The sequence below is a fragment of the Mustela nivalis genome, assembly GCF_964662115.1.
Source record: "Mustela nivalis genome assembly, chromosome: 3".
Classification (NCBI taxonomy): domain Eukaryota; kingdom Metazoa; phylum Chordata; class Mammalia; order Carnivora; family Mustelidae; genus Mustela; species Mustela nivalis.
Window position 1 is genome coordinate 83,861,862 of NC_139022.1, and position 26,884 is coordinate 83,888,745.

Sequence of the window (26,884 nt, forward strand, 5' to 3'; positions counted from 1 at the left end):
GGAAGGGAGTGGTTGGCCAACACTCAAGTAGAGAGAACAAAACATCAGGCCAGGTGTGATTTGGGCAGAATGTGACAGAGAATAGAAACAGAACAATCACGTCCCCCAATGAAAAGCAACTGAGACTATCTCCCTTTTCCTACCGTCTAGACTATGAAGTCTTAGGAGGTGGTGGGCATGGAGGCAAGAATAGATTTTAAGATAAACCCACAAATTAGGACAATCTTTGATGACAGCGCCATACTGAGGGCTTAGAAAGGGCACAACTGAGGCCTTGGGAACGTGACCCAATAGCCCCATACACCATCTGGGAAAGAAGCATCTGGCCATCCACAGACAGCAACTGCAGCTTCCAGGAGCAAATGCTCATTTCCTATTTGTAATGTTTTTTGTGAATTCCATTTACATTCAGGTAACCTGTAGTAAGACACCTGTCCTAAACGTCCATCCATTCAAGGAGCACTTGGAGGTGGGGATGAAGAAAACGCTGGCAATATTCCATAAATTCAGGAGCGAAACTCGGGGGAATCTTGGAGAGAGGGCATGCACATGATTGTGTGTAGGGCAGTAACAGGCACTTTACACAAGAGGGAAGGGCTCAGCACGAGTCAGTGCCTTCTCCCTTCTCGTTCCACATGAGGGCAAGAGTGCACGTGGTTTGGATGGTCTTGTCCTTTCCAGAACACTCACACAGAGCCTAGCAGATCTAGGTTTCCTTCCAACCAGACAACCCAACACATTGACCTGGAAGAATTGTAACTGAAGACTTTTGGCCAAATCCAGTTGTACTACATTCCAAAACAAAGTGTCATTCAGAATCCTATTTCTGAAATATCTTTCATTTTTAAAATTTTTTCTTTAAATTAAGTTTAATTAATATATAGTGTATTGTTAGTTTCAGAGGCAGAATTTAGAATTTCATCAGTTGCATGTAACACCCAGAGCTCATTCCATCAAGTGCCCTCCTTAATGCCCATCACCCAGGTACCCCATCCACCCCGTCACCTCCCCTCCAGCAACCCTCAGTTTGTTTCATGGGTGGCTCGGTCAGTTAAGCATCATCTGACTCTTGGTTTCGATTCAGGTCATGATCTCGCAGCCGTGGGATCAAACCCACATTGGGCTCTGTGCTCAGAGCAGAGTCAGCTTCAGATTCTCTGTCTCCTCCCACTCATTCATTCTGTCTCACTCTCTCAAATAAATAAAATCTTTAAAAAAAAAATATTTTATGGTTTGTCCCCCTGTTTCCATCTTATTTTATTTTTCCTTCCCTTCCCCTATGTTCAAAGTTTTGTTTCTTAATGAATTATCATTCTAGGGGCACCTGGGTGGCTCAGTCATTGAACGTCTGCCTTCAGCTCAAGTCATGATCCCAGGGTCATGGAGCCCAGCATTGGGCTCCCTGCTCAGCGGGAGGCCTGCTTCTCCCTCTCCCATTCCCCCTGCTTGTGTTCCCTCTCTCGCTGTCTCTCTCTCTCTGTGTCAAGTAAATAAATAAAATCTTTTTTAAAAAAAGAAATCTCATTCTAATAAGCAACAATTGGGTAATCAGACCTGAAAAGTCAGATGAGGAAAGAGAAATAGCTCACCAGCTGCCTTTCAAGGCAAAACAAAAATGAAAATGGAAAGGCCCCAAGGCGATCTAAATGGAAAATTATCACCTGGCAAGAGGGCCTGATTTGGATTGGATTCATCCTTCTTCACAGGACAACTCTGTTCCAAAGAAACTAGATGCTAAGAAAATGCTGGTGTCCAAATATAGAGAAGTGAGAAACATTAGAAGGGTTTGAAAATCTCTCAAGAAAATTGTGCAGGAACTTTTAAAATTTCTTCCAGCGCTTTGGCAGAATTCAAATAGACGAAAATTCCAGAGCCTATCTATCTAGTTCAAGTACCCTCAATCTCATCCTAGCTCCCAGGTTCACTCCCCAGGAAGGGGATCGAGCCTGGCAAGAATCTGCAAAACACTGAGAGCAAAGGATTAGGAAAAAAAGGGGAAAACGAGGTTGCCACCTTCACTCACTGGAGTAAAACCGTCACCTCAGAACACGATCTGTTTTCTTAAAATTTATTTATTCATTATTTTCTTATTTACTTTGCATGGTGGGGGGGTGAGCAGAGGGCAAAAGAGACTCATAAGCAGGCTCCACACTCAGTACTGAGGCCCATGCGGGGCTTGATCTCTCCGCCGTGAGGACCTGGACCTGAGCCAAAATCTAGTCAGGTGCTTAACTGACTGAGCCAACCAGGTGCCCCACTATCCTGTTTCCCGAAAGTACTTCTTTTTTTTTTTTTTTTTTAAGGATTTTGTTTATTTATTTGACAGACACAAGTAGGCAGAGAGGCAGGCCGAGAGAGAGGAGGAAGCAGGCTCCCTGCAAAGCAGAGAGCCCAATGCGGGGCTCAATCCCGGGACTCTGGGATCATGACCTGAGCCAAGGGCAGAGGCTTTAACCCACTGAGCCACCCAGGCACCCTGAAAGGACTTCATTTTTGGAGATGAAATATACCAAGAGGTACCCAGCACAGCCTATGAGGTATCCACACTATTGCTAGTTAACTCCATTGTACAGAGGCGCAAACTGAGGCTCTGAGCAATTCAGTTGCCCAAAGTCACAGAGCGAAGTAAAAGCCAGAGCCAGTATTTGAACCCAACTTCTCTGATGTAGTTATTGGTAAATGGCTCCAAAAGGAGACAGGACTCCTGCTTGAGTCTGACTACGATTTTCTTCCTATGATTATTTGTGTCGAAGGAGTTCATTGATAAATGATTGTTCTTCCGTGGACTGAGCTCCAGGCTCCAAAATCTCTGAAGTCAGGATTCTCTCCCTGATTTTTTTATTTTATTTTTTTGTCACATGGGAAGGAAACAAAGAGCTTTACCCTGGGATGTAAGGATTGAAACTTTAAACCATCCCCGATCAATGCCATCACAGAAACATTTCTGAGGTTGGTGGGACCCGCCACCTGCACAGCCTCTCTACCCAGCCACGGCCAGTCTTCGCTTTCCTTTTGCGGGAACCTTTTTCTTCAGCAGAGCCCAGGCCATTACGGGCTTTGAGAAGAATGATATTCCGCTTTTGTAAGAAAAGCCTCAGATTTCCCAGGCAGGCTTTGTGTCCCCAGCTCTTTCACTAATTGATAGAGTGGCGCTACAGAGCATTTCCATTTACACAGTCGGTACATGTCTGCTTCTACATTCTCAAGTTCTTCCTGTCCCTTTTTCCTCCTTCAAAATTTCTCCTATGAAGTAGGACAACAGTTCCAGTTAACAAAATGAGGTAAAACAAAATTCTTCTCAACGAAAATGAAAATGTCAGGAAGACTTCTCTCTCTCCATGCTAATCCCCTGCTTGACATGCATGCGATGACATCATCCCCCAGAAGCAGGAGACAAATGCCATGTCTGCTGTAATCACAGGCTTAATATGCAGGATAAGGGAGGTGGCCGTGGGGTACAGGCAAGCCCTCCCCCACTGGGCCCTGTCTGGGACACAATGGGACCCTCACATGCAGGGGTGGAGTCTTGCTGAGACAATACAACAGAATCAGGAATCAAAGGACTACCTTGGCCATGGATTCAGCCCTGATTTTCTGACGCAAACTTTATCTCCAAGTGGCCATTCAAATAAAATGGCATTTTTCCTCATTCAACCAAGTAAAACTGTAGTAGTACAAAATGTGTAAACACATGAAGCTTCCACTCACAAACATGCAGAAACTCAAGGAAAAAACAAAGCTGTGATTCATACGGTTTTCATATGGTGACAAGAACCAATGCGCCACTTCTTTTAGCAGAAGCCACAGGTGGCAGGAAAGGATTTTCTACAATGCCATCAAGAAGGGAGGGATTTGTATAAACTTGAAATATCTAAAATCCTTATTAGATGAAGAGAAATGGAAAGAATTTTGGTCTAGGGAGTTTCACGTACAGGGAACTGATAATGTCATGAAGAAACCAGAAGTCCGAGCAAACTACAGTTCAAGAATACTGTAGATTTTATAGGTCATTTGAACATTACATCAAGAGAATCAGCTTTTTCTGCTTGACTTTCATTTCTAATTAATTTCCTTGAACATCAGGTTCAAAGCTTTATCATTAACAAAGATTTTCTCCTTTCTTTTTTTTTAAAGCACCTTTATCTACAAATCTGTTTTTAAAATGACAGCAGATTTGCTAAAGCAAACTATTGGTTTATAGTACAAAATATCTACCCATTATTTAGAGTAAATGCGGTATGCTGCTTACCACGAAACCAATCAAGTGTACCGGTGAATTTATTTTGTAGAAATGATGCATAATTCTCTGTTAAAGATACGATTTTGAAGTGAATTCCATACACCCAAATGGTACTACATTCTACAAGCACTACAGACTTTCACAAATGAAGATTACATACTTTAATTATTACTTTGGGGGAGAATTAGGAAGGCTGGGGGGGTTAATACAATGGCAGAATGAGGAGCTAAATATATTCTTACCCAAATCTGTGAATTTTTGAAATATTCATGAAAATAAATCCAACTGGAAAAGCTAGCCCTGGTGGTCTAAAGTAAAGACATGGCCTGGGCACCTGGGTGGCTCAGTGGGTTAAGCCGCTGCCTTCGGCTCAGGTCATGATCTCAGGGTCCTGGGATCGAGTCCCACATCGGGCTCTCTGCTCAGCAGGGAGCCTGCTTCCCTCTCTCTCTCTTTCTCTCTCTCTCTCTCTGCCTGCCTCTCTGCCTACTTGTGATCTCTCTCTGTCAAATAAATAAATAAAATCTTAAAAAAAAAAAAAAAAAAAGACATGGCCATATGCTGAAAGGTATGGGTTCCATGGGGGCAGGAAGAGCCACACGGACACAGTTTTGAACTCTCTAGAGAGGACATACATTAACAATAGCTAACGCTTATAGAGCACTTAACATGTTCCAGCCATTCTCCTAATGCCTTCCATGACGGCCACCAAATTTTCACGAACTGTCCATACCCACAGCCCAGAGAATTTAAACAGGAGGTGGAACCCGCATCTGAAGGTAGGCACTCCAGGTCCTGAGCCTCCACTCTTTGCCGTTTTGCCAGACTCCGAGAAGGTTGGAAAGCTTCTGACTCTCTCTCTTCCTAGTGAGTCTCTTGCTGAAGGATAATTGATCCCTCCACTCCCCCTGCTCCCCACCTCTCCTGTACCCCCTCACCTTCAGAACACAGCAGAGACGGGCCCTAGAGGAAAACCGCCACCCAGCACTACCAGCTGAGTTGGATGGTTTCTCGGGAAACACGCTGGTAAGTACAAGCAGAAAGGAAGAGCCTAGAGAGGAGGACATGCTGGTGTGAGGTCTTTCTCCCATCTTCCTTGTACAAAGAAGTACTGTAGGTACCTTTTATTCTCTAGCAGAGGCAGAAGCTCTGACAGGGAACCATCTCTTCCCAGGTGAGCAGATCAATTCATGTGGAACCACAGACAGGGGCTAGGGCATGTGCACCTGAATCTGACTTACAGGTTCTAAGTATGAAATAGTGAAAGCACCAGGATCCAAGAGGGCAGTGAGAACAGCTAAGGAGTCCCAACAAGCCTCCCTGTTAGCAAATGCTGAGTCTGGGCAGACCTCTCCCTGTGTTAGAAGGAGAAAATAAATATTAAAAAGTGGAACCTTACAAAAGATTCTGCAGCATAAGAAAAAAATGAATATTGTCTTAAGGCTTCATGGTAAACCCCATCTCTAAATAAGACTTTCTCTAGGGAACAAAGTAAAATTGTTCAAAGTGATACTTGGTATCTACAAAAGATGGTAGACCTATGAGAGGGCAGAGAACAATGAGAACTGACTGAGCTGAATGTCATGGAGAGATTTAAGGAGAAGTCCATGAAATCAACAAAAGTCATCGCAGGAAAGACATCATGCAAGGGCAGAACTGAAGACTTCATCCAAGGAAGTAAGGAGCAGAATGACCGCTGCAGAATACTGATGGCGATGGACAGGGCAAACGTGTGTGCAAAAGATAGAAGAGAAAATCTGAGACCGAGGATGAGCATAAAGACAGTTCTATGATAAGAATTATACATGTTCTTAAGGCTGACCTCAGAAGAACAGGAACAGAAACAATGAAAAGGATAAATGTAAAAGAACTTCGCTACTTGAAAAAGGCTGAAGTCTGCAGACCAAAAGAGTTCGGACCATTTTGGGAAAAGAATAATGAGAAATACTTGTATCTCAACATTTATTTACAACATATATAGAGTCAGAAGAGTAGCCAAGGTTTGGGAGGGAGCCACGGACTGAGAAAGTTAATCTGTCGGCAACGGGATTTTTCACACCTCCATAATAAACCCTGTATAGCACAAGAAAGGCTGTTCTTTATTAGACTTAATGGTGAAGTTGTGTTTTATTTTTTCCAATAAGGGGCACTGGTTTCAGACAATATCTGGGCTATTGGCTTCGGTCATATCCTACAAGTTATAGGAGAAGTATTTTTACAAGCAAAAGTCAAGATGTTCAATAAATCCTCAAGTAGGACCAAGAAATACCAATCGCCGTGGAAGAGAAGTAGATGCTTAAACCAGAAGGCAAACAACAAATGATCAGAGATGTGATGCGAGAAACTGCTTATGAATGCTCTGAACAAAAGAAACATCAGTATGAGATGGTTGGCTAACAGAGCCTTGACAGCCACCAAGTATCCATGAAGTAGGCACAGGGAAGATGCCAGAAGGAGGTATGGAACCTCTAAGCATCAGGACCAAAAGTACATTCCAGAGGGACTCAGGAACCATAATTAGGTCACAGCGTAAACCTTTGAATTCTGATCCAGAGATTTTGGCTGCCTCACTTCTCTATCATCGGGACTTTTCCGGGGTAGCATATTTGTAATTAGTCCTAAGCTTTTTTTTTTTTTTTTTTTAAGATTTTATTTATTTGACAGAGAGAGATCACAAGTAGGCAGAGAGGCAAGCAGAGAGAGAGGAAGGAGGAAGCAGGCTCCCTACCGAGCAGAGAGCCCGATGCAGGACTCAATCCCAGAACCCTGAGATCATGACCTGAGCCGAAGGCAGAGGCTCAACCCACTGAGCCACCCAGGCGCCCCTAGTCCTATACTTTTAAGAAGCCAGTGAACATTCAGCTAGTCCTCTTTTACTTTCATTCTCCCTTCAGAACAAAGTGGTGGAATCTTTAAAAGGTTTGTATCTTCAGAGAAATATTTTTAAATCACGTCTGTATAATTGTTCTTCTTCCTAAGAAACACACTAATATAACCTCACATTGATCTCTGTGAAATTCAAGAAATATTGATACACTCTAGAACCCATAACACTAGGCAGAATTGCATTAAAAAGGAAACATATATACAATGTACAATGTCTTATATATAAAATAAAAAGCATTCATCACAAATCTCAAGTTTGAATTTCTCTCACTTTTCCCTTACTCGATCATTTTTCTCTTTTACATACCTATATAGAACCGTATTCTCTCCCTTGGTACTTAACATAGATATGTATCTGTATGACTATTTGATTAATGTCTACCTCCTTACCTTGACTGTGAGCTCGGTGGGAGATCAGGTAGAAACTGTGGATATACTCAGTTTGCTTATTTAATGCCGTACCAGATACCATGAAACAAGCAATATATATTCGTAGAAAAAAATAGACTGAATGTACATGTTTTCACTCAGTGTTCAGCCAAGCAAGTTATTGTATCCTAAGAATTACAAAGAACTTTATACAAATAACACATCTTGGCTTTACACATTAGCTATGTTTATCAACTTGACATACAAGCCATTCTTTTTCACTATAGGTTAATAGTCTATCACAGAATATTAAATATAATATAAAAGACATGTAGAAATAATAAATCTTAAATCATAAATGCTAAGTAATTTGTCCAGAGGAGCCTAAATCCGCTTAGCAGCAGAAGTGGGATTAGAACTTAGATTTTCTACTCCCTACCCCCAACCTTCCAAAGGTTCTGTCCTTTGTTGTCAAGACACTGGCTCTTAACCAGAACTTCTAGTTTGCCCAGACCTTGAAAGTAATTGATAGTCTGTAAATAAACATTTTGCCACACCTCAATGTTGAAAGGAAATCCATAATAAAGAAATTGTTTGCTGTATAAATAATCTGCAAATTTTCAGACGTTTTATGCAGCTTATTTCTCAAACCAAGGAGCTAATTATAGTTTCTCAAACCGCTAACACCTCATCATTCTCTGTCATCTGAGTTCTAAGCCAGTACTATATGCCAGGCAACTTGCTAAATGTGGTAAAGATACCAAAGGGCATTAGCCTAAGGCCTCCTTAGTTCCATGGTTAAGAGATACCATTCAATTCCAATTGGAAAAAAGTCATTTCTGGAAAGTAGAATCCCAAAAGATTAAAAATCTAGTCCTATGGTTACCTGATTCAAGACCTTTGGTCTCCATGTTTCCCATTCTCAGACCTACTCAAAGTAAGTTTTTGTTTGGTTGTTTTTGCTTTTCTTTCCTTTTAAGTTGTAAGTTGGAACTGGGGGGGGGGGGCAGATAAGTAATGTCATATTTTGATGAGTCTGCTTACCAAGCAGAGAAAATCAATTTTCTGGCTAAAGGATTCCAGCAACAGAAATTTCTATCTGATGATGGAATCGTAGTTCTAAATAACCTCAGAATGAGTCAATTTGCCAAATTATTTCCTGTATATTTATATGCTGGAATGTTATTTCAAAGGCTCCAAAGAGTCTCTGTTCTATGTATAAAATAATAAAACAAAAATAAGGCACAGAATAATAATATGTGTAACTAATAGATAATGCAATGCTCCTTTTAAAAAGCAGACAACTATCTCCCTCGATGTTTTATAATAACCCAAACCGCCATTATTTGTAGCAAAGAAGGCTGTAATTGGAGAGTGCAGAGCAAAAACTAAGAAAAAGGGGAAGAAGAGGGGAAGAGAAATAGGGGAGGAGGCATGAGTGATCCAGAAGAGAAGGCAAGGGAAGGACAGGAGGTGAACCCCTGTGAAATGTCCCTTTTTCATTAACAGATACTGACTTGGATGAGCTAAGTCTTCTTTAAAAGGAAATGATGTTTTTGAAATAATATAAAAGCAAAAGCATTCACACACACACCTAATTACATATGCAGATGCAAATATCCACACAACTCTAGCCACACGACCTGTCTATTCCTAGGATCTACAGCTATTCTGGACAATCTGAAAGTGCAGGCAATAAGCCTTTAAAAATAATCTCACTTCAGGGGGCGCCTGGGTGGCTCAGTCTGTTGGGCACCTGCCTTTGGCTCAGGTCATGATCCCAGAGTCCTGGGATCGAGCCCTGAATCGGGTTCCCTGTTCAGCTGGAAAGCTGCTTCTCTCTCTCCCACTCTCCCTGCTTGTGTTCCCCCTCTCACTGTGTCTCTCTCTGTCAAATAAATAAAATCTTTGAAAAATCATCATAATCATCATCTCACTTCTCATTTCTCTCACCACTTGGTTGAGTTTTTGTGTTTTTTGCTCATCAGGAGGGAGAGGGTACAATGGAGAAGACAATGATCTCTTTAAAAAAATAAGTTTAGGGGCGCCTGGGTGGCTCAGTGGGTTAAACCGCTGCCTTCGGCTCAGGTCATGATCTCAGGGTCCTGGGATCGAGTCCCGCATCGGGCTCTCTGCTCGCCTGCTTCCCTCTCTCTCTCTGCCTGCCTCTCCACCTACTTGTGATTTCTCTCTGTCAAATAAATACATAAAATCTTTAAAATAAATAAATAAATAAATAAAATTAAAAATAAATAAAAAAATAAGTTTACACATATAAGAGATACAGGCAGTAGGAAGGCAAAATGGTTGGGACTTAGAAGTGGGGGACAGCGGCTGTGCATAAAACAAGACAATGTAAACGCAGCAGGCAAATGCATACATTGCGAACTGAGATTCTTCTTAAAGCTACCTAGAGAATTGCCGCGGTCTGTTTCTCTATAGCAGTTCGAGGTCCTTTTACGATATCTAGAACAATGACTCTTTTTCTAAAGCAGTGTGACAGTCAGGGGTATCTGGTGTTCTCTATAGAAATGAAGTCATACCTATATGGATATGACCCTCTGGCCAACTCAGTATAAATGGTTTGCTCATTAATGTTTCAGTAATAAGAACTCACTTCTAAAGAGCAAAGTCCCCACTTGGGCAGGGTAGTCACCACTAGCAGTCACAATGAGGACCTGAGACCCAGAGGACTTTCTTCCTGAATCCTCCAAGAAAGGCTCAGTTAGATCATTCTACAGTTGGTTCCATGGAAGGGAAGAGAGCGGGTCTCTCTTGGCTGTGCTTCCATACAAGGCCAATATCTGCCCAATGAGTGCAATGACTTTTTTTAAAAAGCTACCTCTGAAACTACCACTTATTTTGCAGGAAAAATGAGTAACTGATCTTTAGTTTAAGCACATCTTGGGCTCTCATATAAATATGGTTTAGAAATTCTAAGTACATTCTAAGTAAATTTGAGGTGTTCCTAGAACAGAAAGGACTATATTACTAGATTCTGGATTCCAAAACTTTTAAAAAGATAATAATCACACAAGAAATTCTTGGCAACCCTCTCTTAACAAGATTATTTGATGAAGCAAACCACCATTCTTCTCATTTGTAAAGAGAGTATCATGAATGTTGTTCTTCTACATATTTTAGCTCATTCAAGTTTTAGAACATTCTGTAAGGGTTGCTGTAAAAATATTAGTAGGTTCTAGTGAGTGAATTCAACTTTCTTCGCCAACATGACCATATTAGATAGAAGACAAACTGAAAACGTTACCTTAAAGGTACTAGATACCAACAGTCAATCATATGATGCATTACCATAAAAATCACTTTTCCTTCTGCATAATCATGGCTTTCTGATAATGATTACCTGCATGCAAGTTGTACACTGTCAGTAATGACTTGGTTTGAGCTTCACTTCCCATGGGCATTCATATCTACATGCACTGACTTGTTAGATTACATTGTGCTAATTGGTGGTTTGCATGACAAGATGTGCATAGCTGATCATGCTTATTAAAATGCAGGCCATTCTCAATTGTCTGTAACAAATGACGTCCCTGACACTTTTAACACATTCTACCGACAGATGAACTCATGAGGTTCAATCTTCAGCCTCTTTCCAAAGATCTGTGAATAAGTAGCTAATCCAAGGCTTAATATGGAAATTCTAATTTTAATGGAAAAAATATGTAGCTATTTCCTGTTTGGCATTATGCAGCTAAAACACTCGTGAATTTGGGACGCCTGGGTGGCTCAGGTGGTTAAGCGGCTGCCTTCAGCTCAGGTCATGATCCCAGCGTCCTGGGATCGAGTCCCACATCGGGCTCCTTGCTTGGCAGGGAGCCTACTTCTCTGTCTCCTCCTGCCACTCTGTCTGCCTGTGCTTGCTCTCTCTCTCTCTCTCTCTCTCTCTCTGACAAATAAATAAATACAATCTTAAAAAAAATAAAAAAAATAAAAAAAAAACACTCATGAATTTGACTTTTGAAATACTTTCCATGCAGGTGTTTGGCATTGTGCAAAAACAATTTAAGTTTTGTCTTGTTTGGTTTGTCTGCAAGGTAAAGACAGATGGGAAAAGCCAAGGGCCAAGAATTCCCACTGGGAAATCAACCTAAGTGTCACAAAGCTGTGTATGTCCCCCTAAAATTAATCCTAGCAGATGGGATACACAGATTTTCTAAACTAGATATTTTAAAAGCTGGATTAAAAACCATTTTAAGCTAAACAGGGAAGAGGACAAATTCTCCTCTACATGTCAGTGTCGAGGCAATTTAGGAAAAATTCAAGGAAACACGGAATATAAAAAACTGGAAGGGACTCCGAGATCACTCAGTTCATCCTCTCCCAAACTGGGTTCTATAGAAATCTAGATCCCTGGGAAAGTGATGGTCAAAGTGACTAGTCAAATAGCATAAGGAAACATATGGTTATACGAAATTAAACAAGTTTATTTACATACTTTATGGCTGTCCAAAAATAAGACCTCATGTGCCATAGTTCCCAGACTTACTTCACCATGAACTTCTTCTCCACTGACCATCTATTGTTTTACAAACCCATCGGCTGGCAGAGCAAAGTTCCAGATATGCTCATCTAGTCTTTTCCGGATACCTTCATCTAACGACTTTTCAGGGGACTACATGGGCCCCAATAATCTCAGGTGCCCCACAGCCGCAGCATGAGGTCAGGCTTCGAGGATGCTCTGTACAGGGGAGAGGCCTGGGAAGCAGCTTACAACCGACATCCCCTCACTGCTTCTCTGGATATGGGAACAACTGAGTCAGGTGCTTTCCATCTCCGAAGGGCCCATTTTAGCCTCAGGGCACTGATCATTTACTGCAGATTTATTTTCATAAAATCTTTCCCTTTCATGATCTCTCCCAAGTATCTTCCAAGTCTACCAATGGACAATTTTTCAGTGCTCAGAAAAAACAAGCTTTGAGCTCAGCAGCTTTTTTCTCACGTGCTTTCAGAGGGGGTGAATCCTTAAAAGGTAAGGCAGTCTTTTCATAATTAAACTAAAGGGCTTATTCTGGAAAACAGTATGGAGGTTCCTCAAAAAGTTGAAAATAGAGCTACCCTATGACCCAGCAATTGCACTACTGGGTGTTTATCCCAAAGATACAGATGCACCTGCACCCCAATGTTTATAGCAGCAATGTCCACAATAGCCAAATGATGCAAAGAGCCTAGCTGTCCATTAACAGATGAATGGATAAAGAAGATGGTGTATATATATAATATATATTATGTATATATATATAATATATAATACACACATGCAATGGAATACTATGCAGCCATCAAAAAGCAAAATCTTGCTATTTGCAACAACATGGATAGAATTAGAGGGTATTATGCTAAGCAAAAAAAGTCAATCAGAGAAAGACAATTATCATATGATCTCTCTGATATGAGGAATTTGAGAAACAAGACAGAGGATCATAGGGGAAGGGAGGGAAAAATGAAACAACACAAAACCAGAGAGGGAGAAAAACCAGAAGAGACTTAATCTCAGGAAACAAACTGAAGGTTGCTGGAGGATGGGTGGGAGGAATAGGGTGGCTGGGTGATGGACATTGGGGAGGGTATGTGCTGATGAGGACTGTAAATAGTGTAAGACTGATGATTCATAGACCTGTACCTCTGAAACAAATAAAATACATTATATGTTAATAAAAAGTGAATAAATAAATAACAAAAACAACAACAACAAAAAATTAAAGGGCTTAACTTAACATGCAGCTCCACACTAGGGAAAAGTTAATTCAGTTTGGATCCAAAATTCCTGGTCACAAGGAGGTCACCAGTACCTTAGGTCTCAATGTGCACAGGTTAGTACAATTTTGGTTCATATTTTTATGCATGTGTCCCTTTTAAAATAGCCTGAACAAACGGAATTTACAGAGGGATCCTCTCCCCAAATCCCCATTTGGCACATACTATACACTCACTTCTGTTAGTTATCTTATTTCCACATTCAGTTGTAAATAACTCTCAGGCCAGGATTACTTATACATCTTCTGATAGCCTCCAGAGTTGGGAACTCAGTGTTTTGCTGCAGAACTACTTACATAGATATGTAATGACAGATTGGCTCAAAATAAGGCACCTTCTAAAAAGACATACCATATACTATGAAAAGGTCATCTTCTCTCCAATAGATCAGTTTATGATAAGGAATCCCTCCCCGCTTCCTTCCCTTCCCTCATGCTTGGTCACAAACATTAAAAAAGGGAGGCACTCCAGCAAGCAATTTGCACAAGTCTCCCTGGTCTTTTATAAACATCAAACCCCAGGAGAGTCTAGAAGGCCAAACACAATGCTCCCAATGGCTGAGATGCTTAGAATGTTGTTGGCTCCGGCTACAGAATTCATTCCATCTTCAGCTTCACTGCCCTCAAGTTAACCACCCCAGATGTGCCATTTCCATTGACTGCCATTTCACGAACCCACAAGCACCATGTATGTGGAGCCGTGTGCTTGGGGTTAGGTACACTAGAAAAGGGGGTCCCTCTGGGGAGCAGCAGTTCCTTCCCTAGATTCTCCATGGGAGATGCAAACAAAGAATCCGAGAATTGGGTCCAAAATGCTCAACTGTGGCTCATCTACTGACAGTTTCCAATGCCAACCTGTTCGATTAAGAAAGGGCTGGTAAAGGACAGGTTTAGAGAATTTTGGGTAGTCTTTGGGTAGTTCATATTTCATCTGAGCCCCGCAGGAAATTAACCCCACAGGCAACCTCAGTGGGAGTCTTTAAAATGGGGTGCGGTACAACTGCAGAGAGTAGAACATCACCTGCCCTAGGCTTGCAGTGTTTATTTTTAATTAGGTAATTTTATGTTTAAATCCTGCGTAGTCTCTTGGCGCATATTCCGTAAGCCGACCTCTCAGCGGTCCTCACTGTAAGCAGGTCTTTAACACACATCGGGATACGTTACAAAAAGACCATGATTTTTGTCTTGTGTTCATGTTAATTTCTGCAGTGCCTCTGGGCCATTTTTAATTGTGCTCCCCAGGGGCGCTTCTCACTTTCTCACATTTCTCTAGGACCAAGGAAATCTGACTTCACATGCAACAGAAATTACCCTTAGACCACAGAGAGAAAACAAAAGGCGTAAGCCTGGGAGTATGATGTTTGAGGATACTTGATGGTTGCCTAGGTAGTATTTAATTAGCCCTGGGTTGTGGCTGGGGGCGGGCAGTGCTGGTACCTGGGTAACCTTTGTCATTATGACTAACACTGCTGTTGAACAATCCAAATGCAATGCCTGTTATGATCTCCAGTCTCACCCCTTGTCTTCTGTAAGGATTTGGGTAAATCTGCTTCTTTCTCCTTCCCTCGCTCTCTCGCTGTCTGTCTCGCACATGCACTTTGTAAATTAAGAAAACACTCTGTTAGTGTTTTTTTAAAGCCGTGAAAGATACATTTTCCCCAAATATACTGTCCACAGTGGAATACCTCACTCTTCCCTATGTCCCTGGACAATTCCCTGCCTCATAATAAGCACTAAAAAATACTCCTTGCCATTTATTTAAAGCAATCTGTTAGTTCATGCTTTATTCCTCTTCTTTTACCCTCATTTCCAGCATGCAAGGGGACTTGCTGGACTTGCTGGATGGTTTACGGATGCTGTGCTTTAAAAAATAAAAAATAATAAAACAAAAAAAATTTTAAAAATAGAATAACAAAATAACAACAATAAATCTCTACCGACAAACAAACAAACAAACAAACAAACAAAAAAAAAACATGGGCTTTCTCTGCTCTCTGGAAGTGAAGACAAAAGCGCTAACGTTCAGCAGGAGAGGCCGTCCTTGGTTGGTGATGTTAACAGCTGTTCTGAAATCCACTTAGCTGGATTGAATGGCAGGGTTATTGACATTCCCCAAAATGGCTACTGGGCCCGGGGAGCCACTTTGCTCCAACCTTCCTGCCGGGGTGTATCTATGCTGAGTGGTTTCACAGGACCCATTAGGAACCACCCTCAGAACCATTACAGCCAGCAGAGTAAAATATTCTTTTTACTCTAGGCAAAAAAAAAAAAGTGAGATGAATAGGTATTTCCAGGGTGGTCTGAGGGAGCCGTTATTAACAGCCCTGAGGAGTGAAGGCACAGGAACACAGCAATGAAACGCCATGGTATTCCTCTCCATTGGCCACACCTACACCAAGAAAAAAATCACCCTAGTGTGTGAGCAAAATATAAACCTTGCAGGAGGGATGCCTTGTGTTGCACACACTACAAAACTCCGGTTCTTCACCACACAAAGCTCGGCCCTTCCACTGTTTCAGCTAAATGCAGGTGGGGGTGACCAGGCCATTTTGAGCTCCACACTCAGGCTGCACCAGTGTGAATGGGAGCAGTGGAGCGGGAGCAGGGGCAGGAGGGCCTGCCAGTTCTCCACCAGCCAACCACAACCCGGTGTGAAGGCTGAGGGCAGGGGGCAAGTAGGAGAAAGGCCACTGGTTTGCATGAAAATGGGAGTTCCCTTCCCAGGCGCACACATTGACTTCAGTGGATGTTAAACACAGGTCTGGTTGCTCCACAAAATAAGACTCTGAGTTTGTGGTTTTCTTCTCCTAACAGGGTTCCTCCCATAACCTTAGAGGATGGTGCAGTGAGAGAAGATGAACCCTGTGGGCCTGTGGGTGAGCGTCTGTATCTATGCATGTGCCACGTGAGTGAGAGAGAGAGAGAGCGAGAGAAGGAAGATGAAGTATTTGCTTTCCGTCTGAAATCACAGGTTCCCTGAGGGTTAAGTCAACCTCCTGAATACAACTAAACGTGTATTTGTGTGCTTTATTGTTTGAAGGTTGGGAATGGGGCTGAAAACACATTCATTACTCACTGTCATAGAGCAGTTGACGCATTCTAGGCACATACAATTAAGCTATAATTCTGTACGACAGACTAAACATACAAGTCTAGACTGACAGAGAAGGCAACTAAAAATATTCTTAGGCCTCTTCTAAGAGCACTTCAGCATTTTCTTATCATTCTACTGGCAAATATTATAAAACCTTGCCTCATTAATGTCAAAGGGAGTAGAGGATTCGCACGACTTAAATTCAAAAGGCTTGGTTTTAATGCTCTGTCAAAAACCAATCGAGAGGCCTGATATTTTTAGCAGTCACGCCACACAAATCTAAGGAACCTCAGCTGTGGTTTGTGTACCTTCCAGAGAAAGGGCATGGGTTTTTAAGCAGAATCACCAACAGACACACTACAAAACCAGTCACATTTTACGAAATTCTTTGAGAGTGTGATAGATCCTAAATTATAAAACTATTGACAAAATGTAAACATACCAAGTCTTACTATTGATTCTGTTGACTAAGAAAACAAACCACCAGAAATCTCAGCTTCTTAAAATTGGCAAGGTCTATGGCCACTTGTTGAATGGAGAGAGAACCAAATACTTGAATGGAGGGAAAAAAGTTACCCAGCCATGGATTACCACAGCGAGAAAGCACTCCAGCACGCTCCCTGACATCAGCCATCTTGGCGAGGGCACCACAGGACCATTTTACAAATGGTCTCCAACCCAGTGCAAAGGTTCTGCTATGTCGGCATCTTAACACATTGTCTCCTTTTTGCTCTCACCCTCAAAGGACCTTCCTAAACTCAGTTATACAATGTTGCTGCCCTCAGCTACCTATTTTCTGATAATACTGGGGCCATTGTTTCTCTGAAAATATCTTCGATTATAAAAATTTTATAATCAAATTTATATTTATAAATACATAATTTATAAATTTTATAAATATATAAATATATTAATTAAATTTATATAAATATAAATAAAATTTATAAATACATAAATTTATATAATTTAGAAAACAAATTTTAATATTGTTACAAAAAGGAAGCCAGCCAATACCTAAAGCCAGTATTTCCCACAGATAATAATAATCAGCAAACACTCAACTCAAATCCATTTTCAAGAAAATGGGCACTTTGAACACTAACTTATATTTACTTTTTTTTTTACTATGTGACAAAGCACTGTTTCAAGATCTTTACATGCCCATTAACTCATTTGACCCTCATGAAGTTTCTGTGAGGTAGGAATGACTGTCTCTATTTTAAAAACACTAAAACTGAGGCATAGAATGATTAAGTAACTTACCCAAGATCTTAACAGCAAATAAATGTCAGCTAGGATCAAAACTTTGGTAGCTTAGCTCCAGAATATCCACGCTTAATCATCATGCTATGTTGGTGGGGAGGATTTGGGTTATCAAATTTGTAAAATTACTTTAATAGGCAGAGAGAAGTGGCAAATGATGGAAAAAAGAAAACTGAAATTAATTTTCACTCTGCTGTCCCTTGCTCTGGGATTGATTCGTACTTGTTTATTGTTTTGAAATGATGCCTAACACAGATAATCCTAGGGTACTTCTTAGAAACCCTAGGAGATATCCTTCTCTACTGTTATAATAATAGATCTAAAGTTACCTTAGGAAGAAAAGAAAATTAGGAATAGAGAATTCAATAAATGCTATACGGCATGGTAAGCCTAGCTCTACTCTTGAGGCGAGACTTACAAAGTGATTCTCAGCCAACGAGATTAAGGTGAAAAACACATTCTGTAATATATAAAGACTTTTGAATTCATAAATGTGAAGAAACAAGATGATGGCTCTATTTTGAAAAGACTCTATTATTGGACACTCCTCGAGTAAAAGACTGGAGAGGATTCATGATGGAGTACCTAACCTTTTCTCTCAAGAAACTAGTCTTGCTAGACCCCAGCTTACACGTGGCCAAGAAGGGTTTTACAACAGGGCAAAGCAGCAGACCAGCCCTGGCACAAAGCAGGTATTTGTTGAGTGATCTATAGGCAAGATGATGCTGCAACAGGTTCCAGAGAGTAAAAGATGGCCCGGATGATTGATGAGTTCCAAACTAATAGTATGCCAGAGTTGGGAGGCGTAGCGATCCCAGGACTCCATTCTGGGGAACCCTGGGTTAACCACTGCCTCACCATTCATATGATCCAACCCCCACCTCAGATAGAGAAAGCACTCCCATCCCAGATTCCTGCTCCAAGGATAATTTTGTTCAAGCTGAATAAATCTTCCAGAGTGGGCTTGCATGAGACCTGCAATCCTGAAGAAAGAGGCCAACTGGGGGCGCCTGGGTGGCTCAGTCATTACATGTCTGCCTTCAGCTCAGTTCATGATCCCAGGGTCGTGGGATGGAGCCCCACATCAGGCTCCCTGCTCAGCGGGAAGCCTGCTTCTCCTTCTCCCACTCCCCCTGATTGTGTTCCCTCTTTTGCTCGGTCTCTGTCAAATAATAAATAAAATCTTAAAAAAAAGAAAGAGGCCAACTGAATCTCAAAATCATATTTAAACATGAGTACAAGAGGTAAACCAGTATCAGACAACACAAGAGCTGGAGCCACCTGCATTATCTGTTGGCCACTTGGAGGCTACTGCCAGTGCTTGATATGTGATCTCCAATGCTTCCAAACAGCAACAAAGGAATAATAACATGAGCGAAAAACAGATAAAAGAGCAGCAACCCTAGGGCTGCCTGGGTGGCCCAGTTTAGCAGCTGCCTTCAGCTCAGGTCATGATGCTGGGGTCCTGGGTTGAGCCCCACATCGAGCTCCCTGCTCTGTGGGGAGCCTGCTTCTCCCTCTCCCTCTGCCTGGCACTCCCCTTGCTTGTGCTCTCTGTCAAATAAATAAACCTTAAAAAAAAACGAAGAAAAGAAAGAAAGAAAGAAGGAAGAAAGAGCAAGCAACCCTAGCTCCTAATCTCTGTGTCAGGGAAGACCATGAACTTGTAACTCACTGGCCTAAAAAACCCAACCAAACACAAACTGTTTAGACAGGATGCCGAGCACGAGAGTGTCTGCCAGTCCGCATGTGAGTGCCGGATGCTCCCACCACCACCATCTCCCAAGCAGACAGTGACTATGTGGGATTTGTCCATCACTGTGTGTTCGCCCACCCTCCCCCATAGTGCCTGGCACAGTGTGGGTGCTATATAATTATTTCCTAACTGATTGACTGAATGGCTTTATGTGTTTAATGAATCCATCCTTCACCCTCACCTAGAATCTTGAAACTCTAAATGTAGAGGTTCAGCTGACTCCCATTAGGGGGCCTGAGGTGCAGACAGGAGTTCCTCCAAAATTCCAGGGAGTGGGGAGGAGACCCACTTAGACTTGGACCCACTTGGACCCATCAGACGTGGATCCACTTAAAAACAGACTTCAAATTTCCCCTGAAACTTAGGCCTATTTGTTCAGGAAAAGCCAAAGGTTTCTTTGGGTCTAATCCAGTGATCCTGCCATGTCCACTCACCCCCATTCTGCACCCATGTCCACCAACAGGACGTCCCTTTCCTCCAAAACACACTTACTTACCTGAAACGGAATCTGACATGTGCTTCCCTCGTCAATTATAGTCTTGGTTAGAAACCTGCATGTCACTCTGAATACTCCCCACACAGGGGCAATACTCCAGTGGCTCTGTTCTAGATGTTCAGTCCTCATGGGGAGGCCCAACTTTGCACAGTGCACACTTAGGCTTAAAAGGGAAGGTCCTAGGGGCGCCTGGGTGGCTCAGTGAGTTAAGCCTCCGCCTTCGGCTCAGGTCATGATCTCAGGGTCCTGGGATCGAGTCCCGCATCTGGCTCTCCAATCAGCAGGAAATCTGCTTCCCTCTTTCTCTCTGCCTGCCTCTGCCTACTTATGATCTCTGACTGTCAAATAAATAAATAAAATTTTAAAAAAATTTAAAAAAAGGGAAGGTCCTCACACCCACCCTTCTCAGAGTCAACAAGAATGGGAGGACAGATGTCATGTCCAGAGGCCCACCTCTAGACATAGCCTCTAGCACAGCACTGCTATCCAGCTAGTAGGTAACAGGAAAGAGTAGGAAAAGGAGGACAAACAAGGGGACACTGGGCCAAAGTGATGGTTTGGAGGACCTGCCTTTCCTAGTCCACAAGAGTAATCTTAGGGCCTTTGGTCCAAACATGGTAAATTCTCCATCAGTTCTTGCAGCCTTTCATTTTGCCATATACAGCTGTCATTCCACCAAGTCAGTCCAAGGATGAATGAACGTAATGGGAACCACATGATTTGTTTATCCAAAAAAAAAAAAAAAAGTAGCTTTACAAACATTCTTAGTAAGAAAGCCAGAACAACCCACAGAGAAAGGATGAAAACTTGCCAAACTTGCCTTTTACATTTTGAAACATACTTGTTGGAAAAGGGTACCTTTTTTGTTTTTATTTTTGTGGATGTTTTTAAAAGTTATAGAGATGTGCAAGACATAAAAACACAACATGATAGCGCCCGAAGCAACCGTTTACTGTACCTTTACTTCAGCCAGTCATGTGCTATCTGATAGTCTCTGGATCATTTTCTCTCTCTCTCTTTTTTTTCCCCCAAAGCAAAGTTACTTAAAAGCTGATTTTTCGCGTGGCATTGCAGCGAGTTAACTTTGAACGAACCAGCTCCCTGCTACATTTTTCTGAGCACATTTACTCAGTTCCATGCTTGAAAGTAACATTCACTTGGACAACGGAAATGTATGGGATTGCACTCTAATATCGAACTCGAAGAGAAGATCTGCGACGGTCTCATGGGCAGATTGCTGCAGCCAAGTGTGATTCACAAAGCCTTGACATTGGAGAAGTGGTTTCAAATCCCGGTATGTATAAGGCTAATGGAATATGATGTAATCAATCAGAAACAGGCGGAACCCCATCTTGGTTTTATACCAATGCCAATAAAATTAGAATCATACAACAGAATCATGTAGATAGAAATCTCTCTACTCTACATGAAAATTTAAGTGGTATCCAAGAAATAAAATGCAATACAGTTGTCTGTGATGGATCAATGGGAGAGATTTTGAGAAACACAGGTTGGGAGACTTTCTGCACCAGCACCTCTGATCATAATCTTCAAAGGTGACCAAGAGGGAGAACTACGGGTCACTGCTCTCAAGAGGGAGATAAGGTGGGCCAGTCTCACCACAGCCCCAGGCCTAGAGGCAGAGGTCGGCGTACATCCCTACTGAGATGGCAGGCTACTGGTAGCATTTCCACATATAACCAGTGTTTGAGTCCTTACCTTGACTCTGCAGTATTCTTTTCCATCTCTGAAAAAAAGGCTATTTTAACAGCAGTTTGGAATTTCCGACTCTTTTACTCACGCCAAGAAAAGTGGGTGACAATGCAATGATGAAATGATGAGCTGTATTTCATTTTGAAATGGAGAGGTTTCCTTTTTCTAAGGAGGGAAGGAGGCTGTAGCATTCTCGGGGTGAAAGGCCATCCTATTTATATTCATAGCTTTATTTAAATAAAATTAATATGTAAATAGTCTACAAAACCTTGAAGTCAGACCGTATAGTGAGATACGGGGAAAAAAAAAAAAAAATGTACCCCAGAACTTTAAAACTTTTCACTAAGAAACCATAAAATAAATACCCCACACAGTGATAACTTGGAATCGACTTTCTTAAAATGTTGCTTCTTGCTAACCTAGTTGATAATAAACAAATACAGAGAAACATTTAGCGATAAAAGGAAAGTCTTTTTGATACCCCAGGCCAAGCTTACCCCGGGCCTATTCCCCGGGCCTTTCAAAGTCTAGGGTGACTAACACCGAACCAGAGCCTCACCTGGGACTTCAGGGGAGAATCTTGCAGAGTGTCGAGACACAAAAAGTTTCAGTTCTTGGTCCAGGTTGCATTCAATCAGGTTTGTGTCCCATGATCGGATTCCTAAGGAGGGAGCGGAAGAGAATTGACAGAGTTCCAGTTAGTCATTTCAGAGTGGCTTGGAAAACATCACTGTGACATTTCTCAGGCTTTAGGGGAGGATGTGGAAACTTCTTTCTGAAGAGCCTGGTGGCTAGCAGTACATGCCCACAAAATGGGAGGGTTGGGGAGGTCTCCCTACCAGGCCACAAGAGAGAGATAACTAGCAGTACGGACTGAACTTCTGCCCCTCATAAAATGTAAATGCAGCTTTTCTGGGAGAGTAAAGAAAACAGTTATTAGGAAAATGACAGCCTTTACTCCAGGGAGGCAATAGAAAGGACAGGAGGGTGGTTAAGTTCCATAGGAGTGAGGAGGCCTCCAGATCATCTCTAGCCTTCCCAGGGTCCAGTCATATGGCAAGGAAATGGAGAGTAAGCGTAGGAAGCTGGCGTTCAAATCCAGCCCTTTGTTTTCAAAATGGCAGTGTTTGCGGTGTGCGTATGCATTCTGTGCACATGTATGGTTTCTTTTCTTGACCTGTCCCATTTTTGACCTGGGTTTTTCAAATCCTAAATATTAATCCAAAATCTGTATGATCTTTGATGAGAAGACTGTATCTCGAGGCACATGGGTGGCCCAGTGGGTTAAGCCTCTGCCTTCAGCTCAGGTCGTGATCCCAGGGTCCTGGGATCGAGCCCTGCATCAGGCTCTCTGCTCAGCAGGGAGCCTGCTTCCCCCTCTCTCTCTGCCTGCCTCTCTGCCTACTTGTGATCTCCGTCTGTCAAATAAATAAATAAAATCTTTAAAAACAAAAAAGAAGACGACTGCATCTCAACCTGGAAGACTTGCCCTCTCTGTCCTCCCCTGCATTTATTTTACCTGACTAGCTTGGCAAGAAGTTCTTTCATTCACAATTGTTAGTTGTACTCAGTTTTCTTCTCCAGAGGCAAAAAAATGTGGCAACATTTTATACTTTAAAGAAATTCTCCAGAGCTGGGGCTGTGAACTGTCTCTTCCCACACCAGTTCTGGCTTCCTTCCATTCACTAGGCTGGAAGCTGGGGTCGAAGGAACTCAGATACCCTATCTCCCTTACCTCCTCCTCCCCCTGTCCTTCTTAAGGAGATGGCCAGAGGGAACCCAGAGGGCATGGAAGAAGGCAGAACTGGGGAGCAAGCCAGGGACAACCAGGAAACCACAAAACTCTGGAACATGTGTGGTTTGGTTTGTTGTGTTTTTTTTAATGTATCTTTATACTTTCCCAAATAGGTAGCTCATGCTAGAGCCATTACATTTTATCCATGATTGTACCCTTACAGGGACCACTGTCAATTGCCAAGAACACATTTCCGCAAACAACGGTCATTTATTGCATACCTGCTAAGAACAGGGGCTTGACCCTCTTGGTAAAATACAGCAGACAAACTACCTCTAAATAAACACCGGGTCATTTAATCATTTTTGCTGGTCATTAGTCATTCAAACAGACTTGGAAGGCTAAATGGCAGTGCATTATTTAAACACACCCATAAATCCTTAATGTCTGTCCGTATTTACCCGCATTTATACCTTGTTTAGTCTTCTTACCTTGTGAAGAAACAAGGTAAGGGTGTGTGTGTATGTGTGTGTGTGTGTATGCATATGTGTGTCTTGTATAGAAACAAGGTGTGTGTGTGTGCATATTGTGTCTTGTATAGAAATAAGGTGTGTGTGTGTGTGTGTGTGTATGCATATGTGTGTCTTGTATAGAAAGAAGGGGGTGTGTGTGCATATTGTGTCTTGTATAGAAACAAGGAGTGTGTGTATGTGTGTGTGTATGCATGTTGTGTCTTGTATAGAAATAAGGTGTGTGTATATGTGTATGTGTGTGTGTGTGTGTATGCATATGTGGGTCTTGTATATGTATAAATGTACAACGCAAAGATTCTGGAAACTCAGTTGACTGCACAGCTAGACTATGTTTGGATTCTATACCAAACACCTTTTGACTATGAGGAATATTTTCAAACAGAAGCAGAAATTGATCACACGACCCATGGGAAGACTTCAGGTGTGGAGGTTAACATTCCTAAAGAGAGGCTAAATTATACAGGGGAATTTTATGGGTCTCCCTGGAAACATCAAGAGCCTCAGCTTGCATTCGCGCTAATGGATTATTTAAATTTTAACAAGAAAGGCACAGTGAGATTTTGCAGATCTTTTTAGTGCAGAAATGATAAATGGGTTCTTTTTGTTTCACAGGAAGCTTGACAGGTTGAGAGGTCTGAATTCATTAGAATATTTTACTTCAACATATACACTATATACCGGGCTAGTGTGAAAAACCGTCAGGCTCCTTTCTGAGCTGCTTAATTAGTAATTGTTAACTGGGTTCTCTGGGTGCCAGGTCTGAGCTCCACTATTGTCTCCTGGCTCGTCAATTTGGGTCACTAAGTCAATAATGAGACATATGTATTTAAATTAAATTCATATGATTTTTCTGCCTTTGTTCTATGTTATGTCCAAATTGCTCCATCATTTGAATGACTTCATCTAGGGTTATAGGTGGACTTGCTCTTACATTGTTGTTTGCCATTTTCCCCTTGGCTTCAATTAACTTGTCATGACACATGCAATTAAATGTTTGCTTTATATTTCATAACCTCCTAGTTGGAGGCTTTGTAATTTAGCAGGGGGAAAAGCACAAAACAGAAAAATCCATCTAGAGATTAATTTTTCAATTACACTAGTAAAAGGACAATAAAAATAATATTTCACACATTTTCTACTGCCAATGAAACAAAAATTTAGGGTTCTCTTTTCAAGGGACTAATTTCCAGCCAAATTATGTCTTAACAATGCATACTACACAGTACCACTTATAAAATAAAGGTTACAAAGAACTTACTGGTTATTTTAGTTGGAAAGGAAAATTTTGGAATAAGGCCACTTTCTATACCAATTTTAAAAATAATATACTTTGGGCCTTCTATGGATGATACTAGTAAAGAGAAATACTATTTCTCACTGAAGGCTCCTATTGCATTTAGTAGATTTATGTATCTTCCCTCTGTGCCTCAGAGGAAGCCAACAGTGGGGTCTCTAAATCTTATAGGACAGAAAAATATCTTCTTTGGCTCTGGCCACATTCTCTCTCTTGAGCCTTTGCTTCTCCAGCACTACATGAAGACTGTGCCCCTTAGTGGCTTACCTACATTGGGGCAGAACAGAACAACTCCACCAATGGAAGGTCAACCTCCTTGATTAAATTTCTAGGCCCAGACGACATCGGTCACCCCTGGGAAGTTGACCTACGTCTAGGCATCCTTGAGAACTCTCCCACCTAATCTGGGGCTGGTGCCCCACTGTGAAACCACCACTGTCTGAAGCCCAGTCCTTCAGCCAAGGTAACTGAAGATAACAAAGATCTTTTTATCTCAGTACTCCGAATCCAAGAGAAAGCAAGGCACAAAAGGGAGGCTAAAGTGCACACGAAGTTCACAGAGGGAAAAGGGAAAAATGAAAAGGTTGTGTGTGCCAGGGGGGAATGGGGTGTGCCCATTACAGGATAAGTCAGGGTAAACAATAAGGAGCCACTTTCCCTTACTTTATACAGGTTATATCTCACCAAGCCTATCAATCATGCAAGCATTTTGCAGGATTATTTAATAAAACCAACGATTTTTTAAAAGCACCTCCCATTTAAAGACTAAAACGTATATTCCTAAAAGAGACAATAAACTGGAAAAACCAACAAAATGATCATTCATTACATGTCAGAATGGCACATGGGTTCCACCTGACAGTTAACTGGGCCTTTGAAAATTGACTTTTTTCCCCCCTATGAACTTTTTAATTGATCCTTCTGATCCATAGGCTTTTTTATATTTTTTGCTAGTACTTAAATGGTTAACCTATAAACTGTAAGTTTGATCTGTAAAACTATGCTTAAAAAAAGTGATTGGGAGGCAGATTAGAATCATAAACTAAAGAAACAGAATTAAAACAAAAAAAGAGGTAAATTCAAGATCTATTTCTCAAAGAAGTTTTCCTATCTTTTCTTTCGACCAAACTTTCAATTGACTTTTTTCTTTTTCCTAAGCCAAGAACTTGATGTTCCTAACATATAAGTTAATGGGCAATGCAGGCAATGCCTTACATAGAGTCCATCCTTTCAAAGCATGTTTGATAAATAATTAAGGTCTTTTGATAGCTTCCCACATTGGAAACAAACAAAACAAGTGATTTATAATTTTACTGGTCTAAAAGTTAGAAGTTATTTAAATAGTAAGCCTTTAGAGGAAATTAAGGATGAATCATCGGTTTAATGACCTTACATTTGGGGACCGGCTTGGCTTTCAGCATGGATCACAGAACCCTTACCAGATAATACCAATTAAGCAGTACAAGCAGAAATCCATCTGCCTTTTGACTTTGAAAAATATAAAGATGAACATAATATATATAACACTCTCCAACATTTCTTCGAACCTCCGCCATGTACTGGTTTGTTCCTGTTAAAATAAAATGAGACCTAAACCCAAAACTTTCCCTGGGTTCTTGATTCTCTTGGCCATCCTGAAACTGAAGACAATCAATAAAGTAAAATCAGAAGGTTACAATGTAATCAGCTAAACTTATACTTCAGAATCTGGGGCAGTACATGTTAAAC

At 41.5% G+C, this 26,884-nt stretch overlaps 1 protein-coding gene across 1 annotated transcript in view; it reads right to left on the reverse strand.

Moving 5' to 3' along the window:
* MAP1B (microtubule associated protein 1B) overlaps positions 1 to 26,884 on the reverse strand; it is a 96,443-nt gene that overhangs the window by 65,265 nt on the left and 4,294 nt on the right. The window contains exon 2 of the mRNA XM_082722930.1: positions 22,154 to 22,255. Coding sequence (XP_082579056.1) covers positions 22,154 to 22,255 — 102 coding nt within the window. The remainder of the gene's footprint in view (positions 1 to 22,153; positions 22,256 to 26,884) is intronic.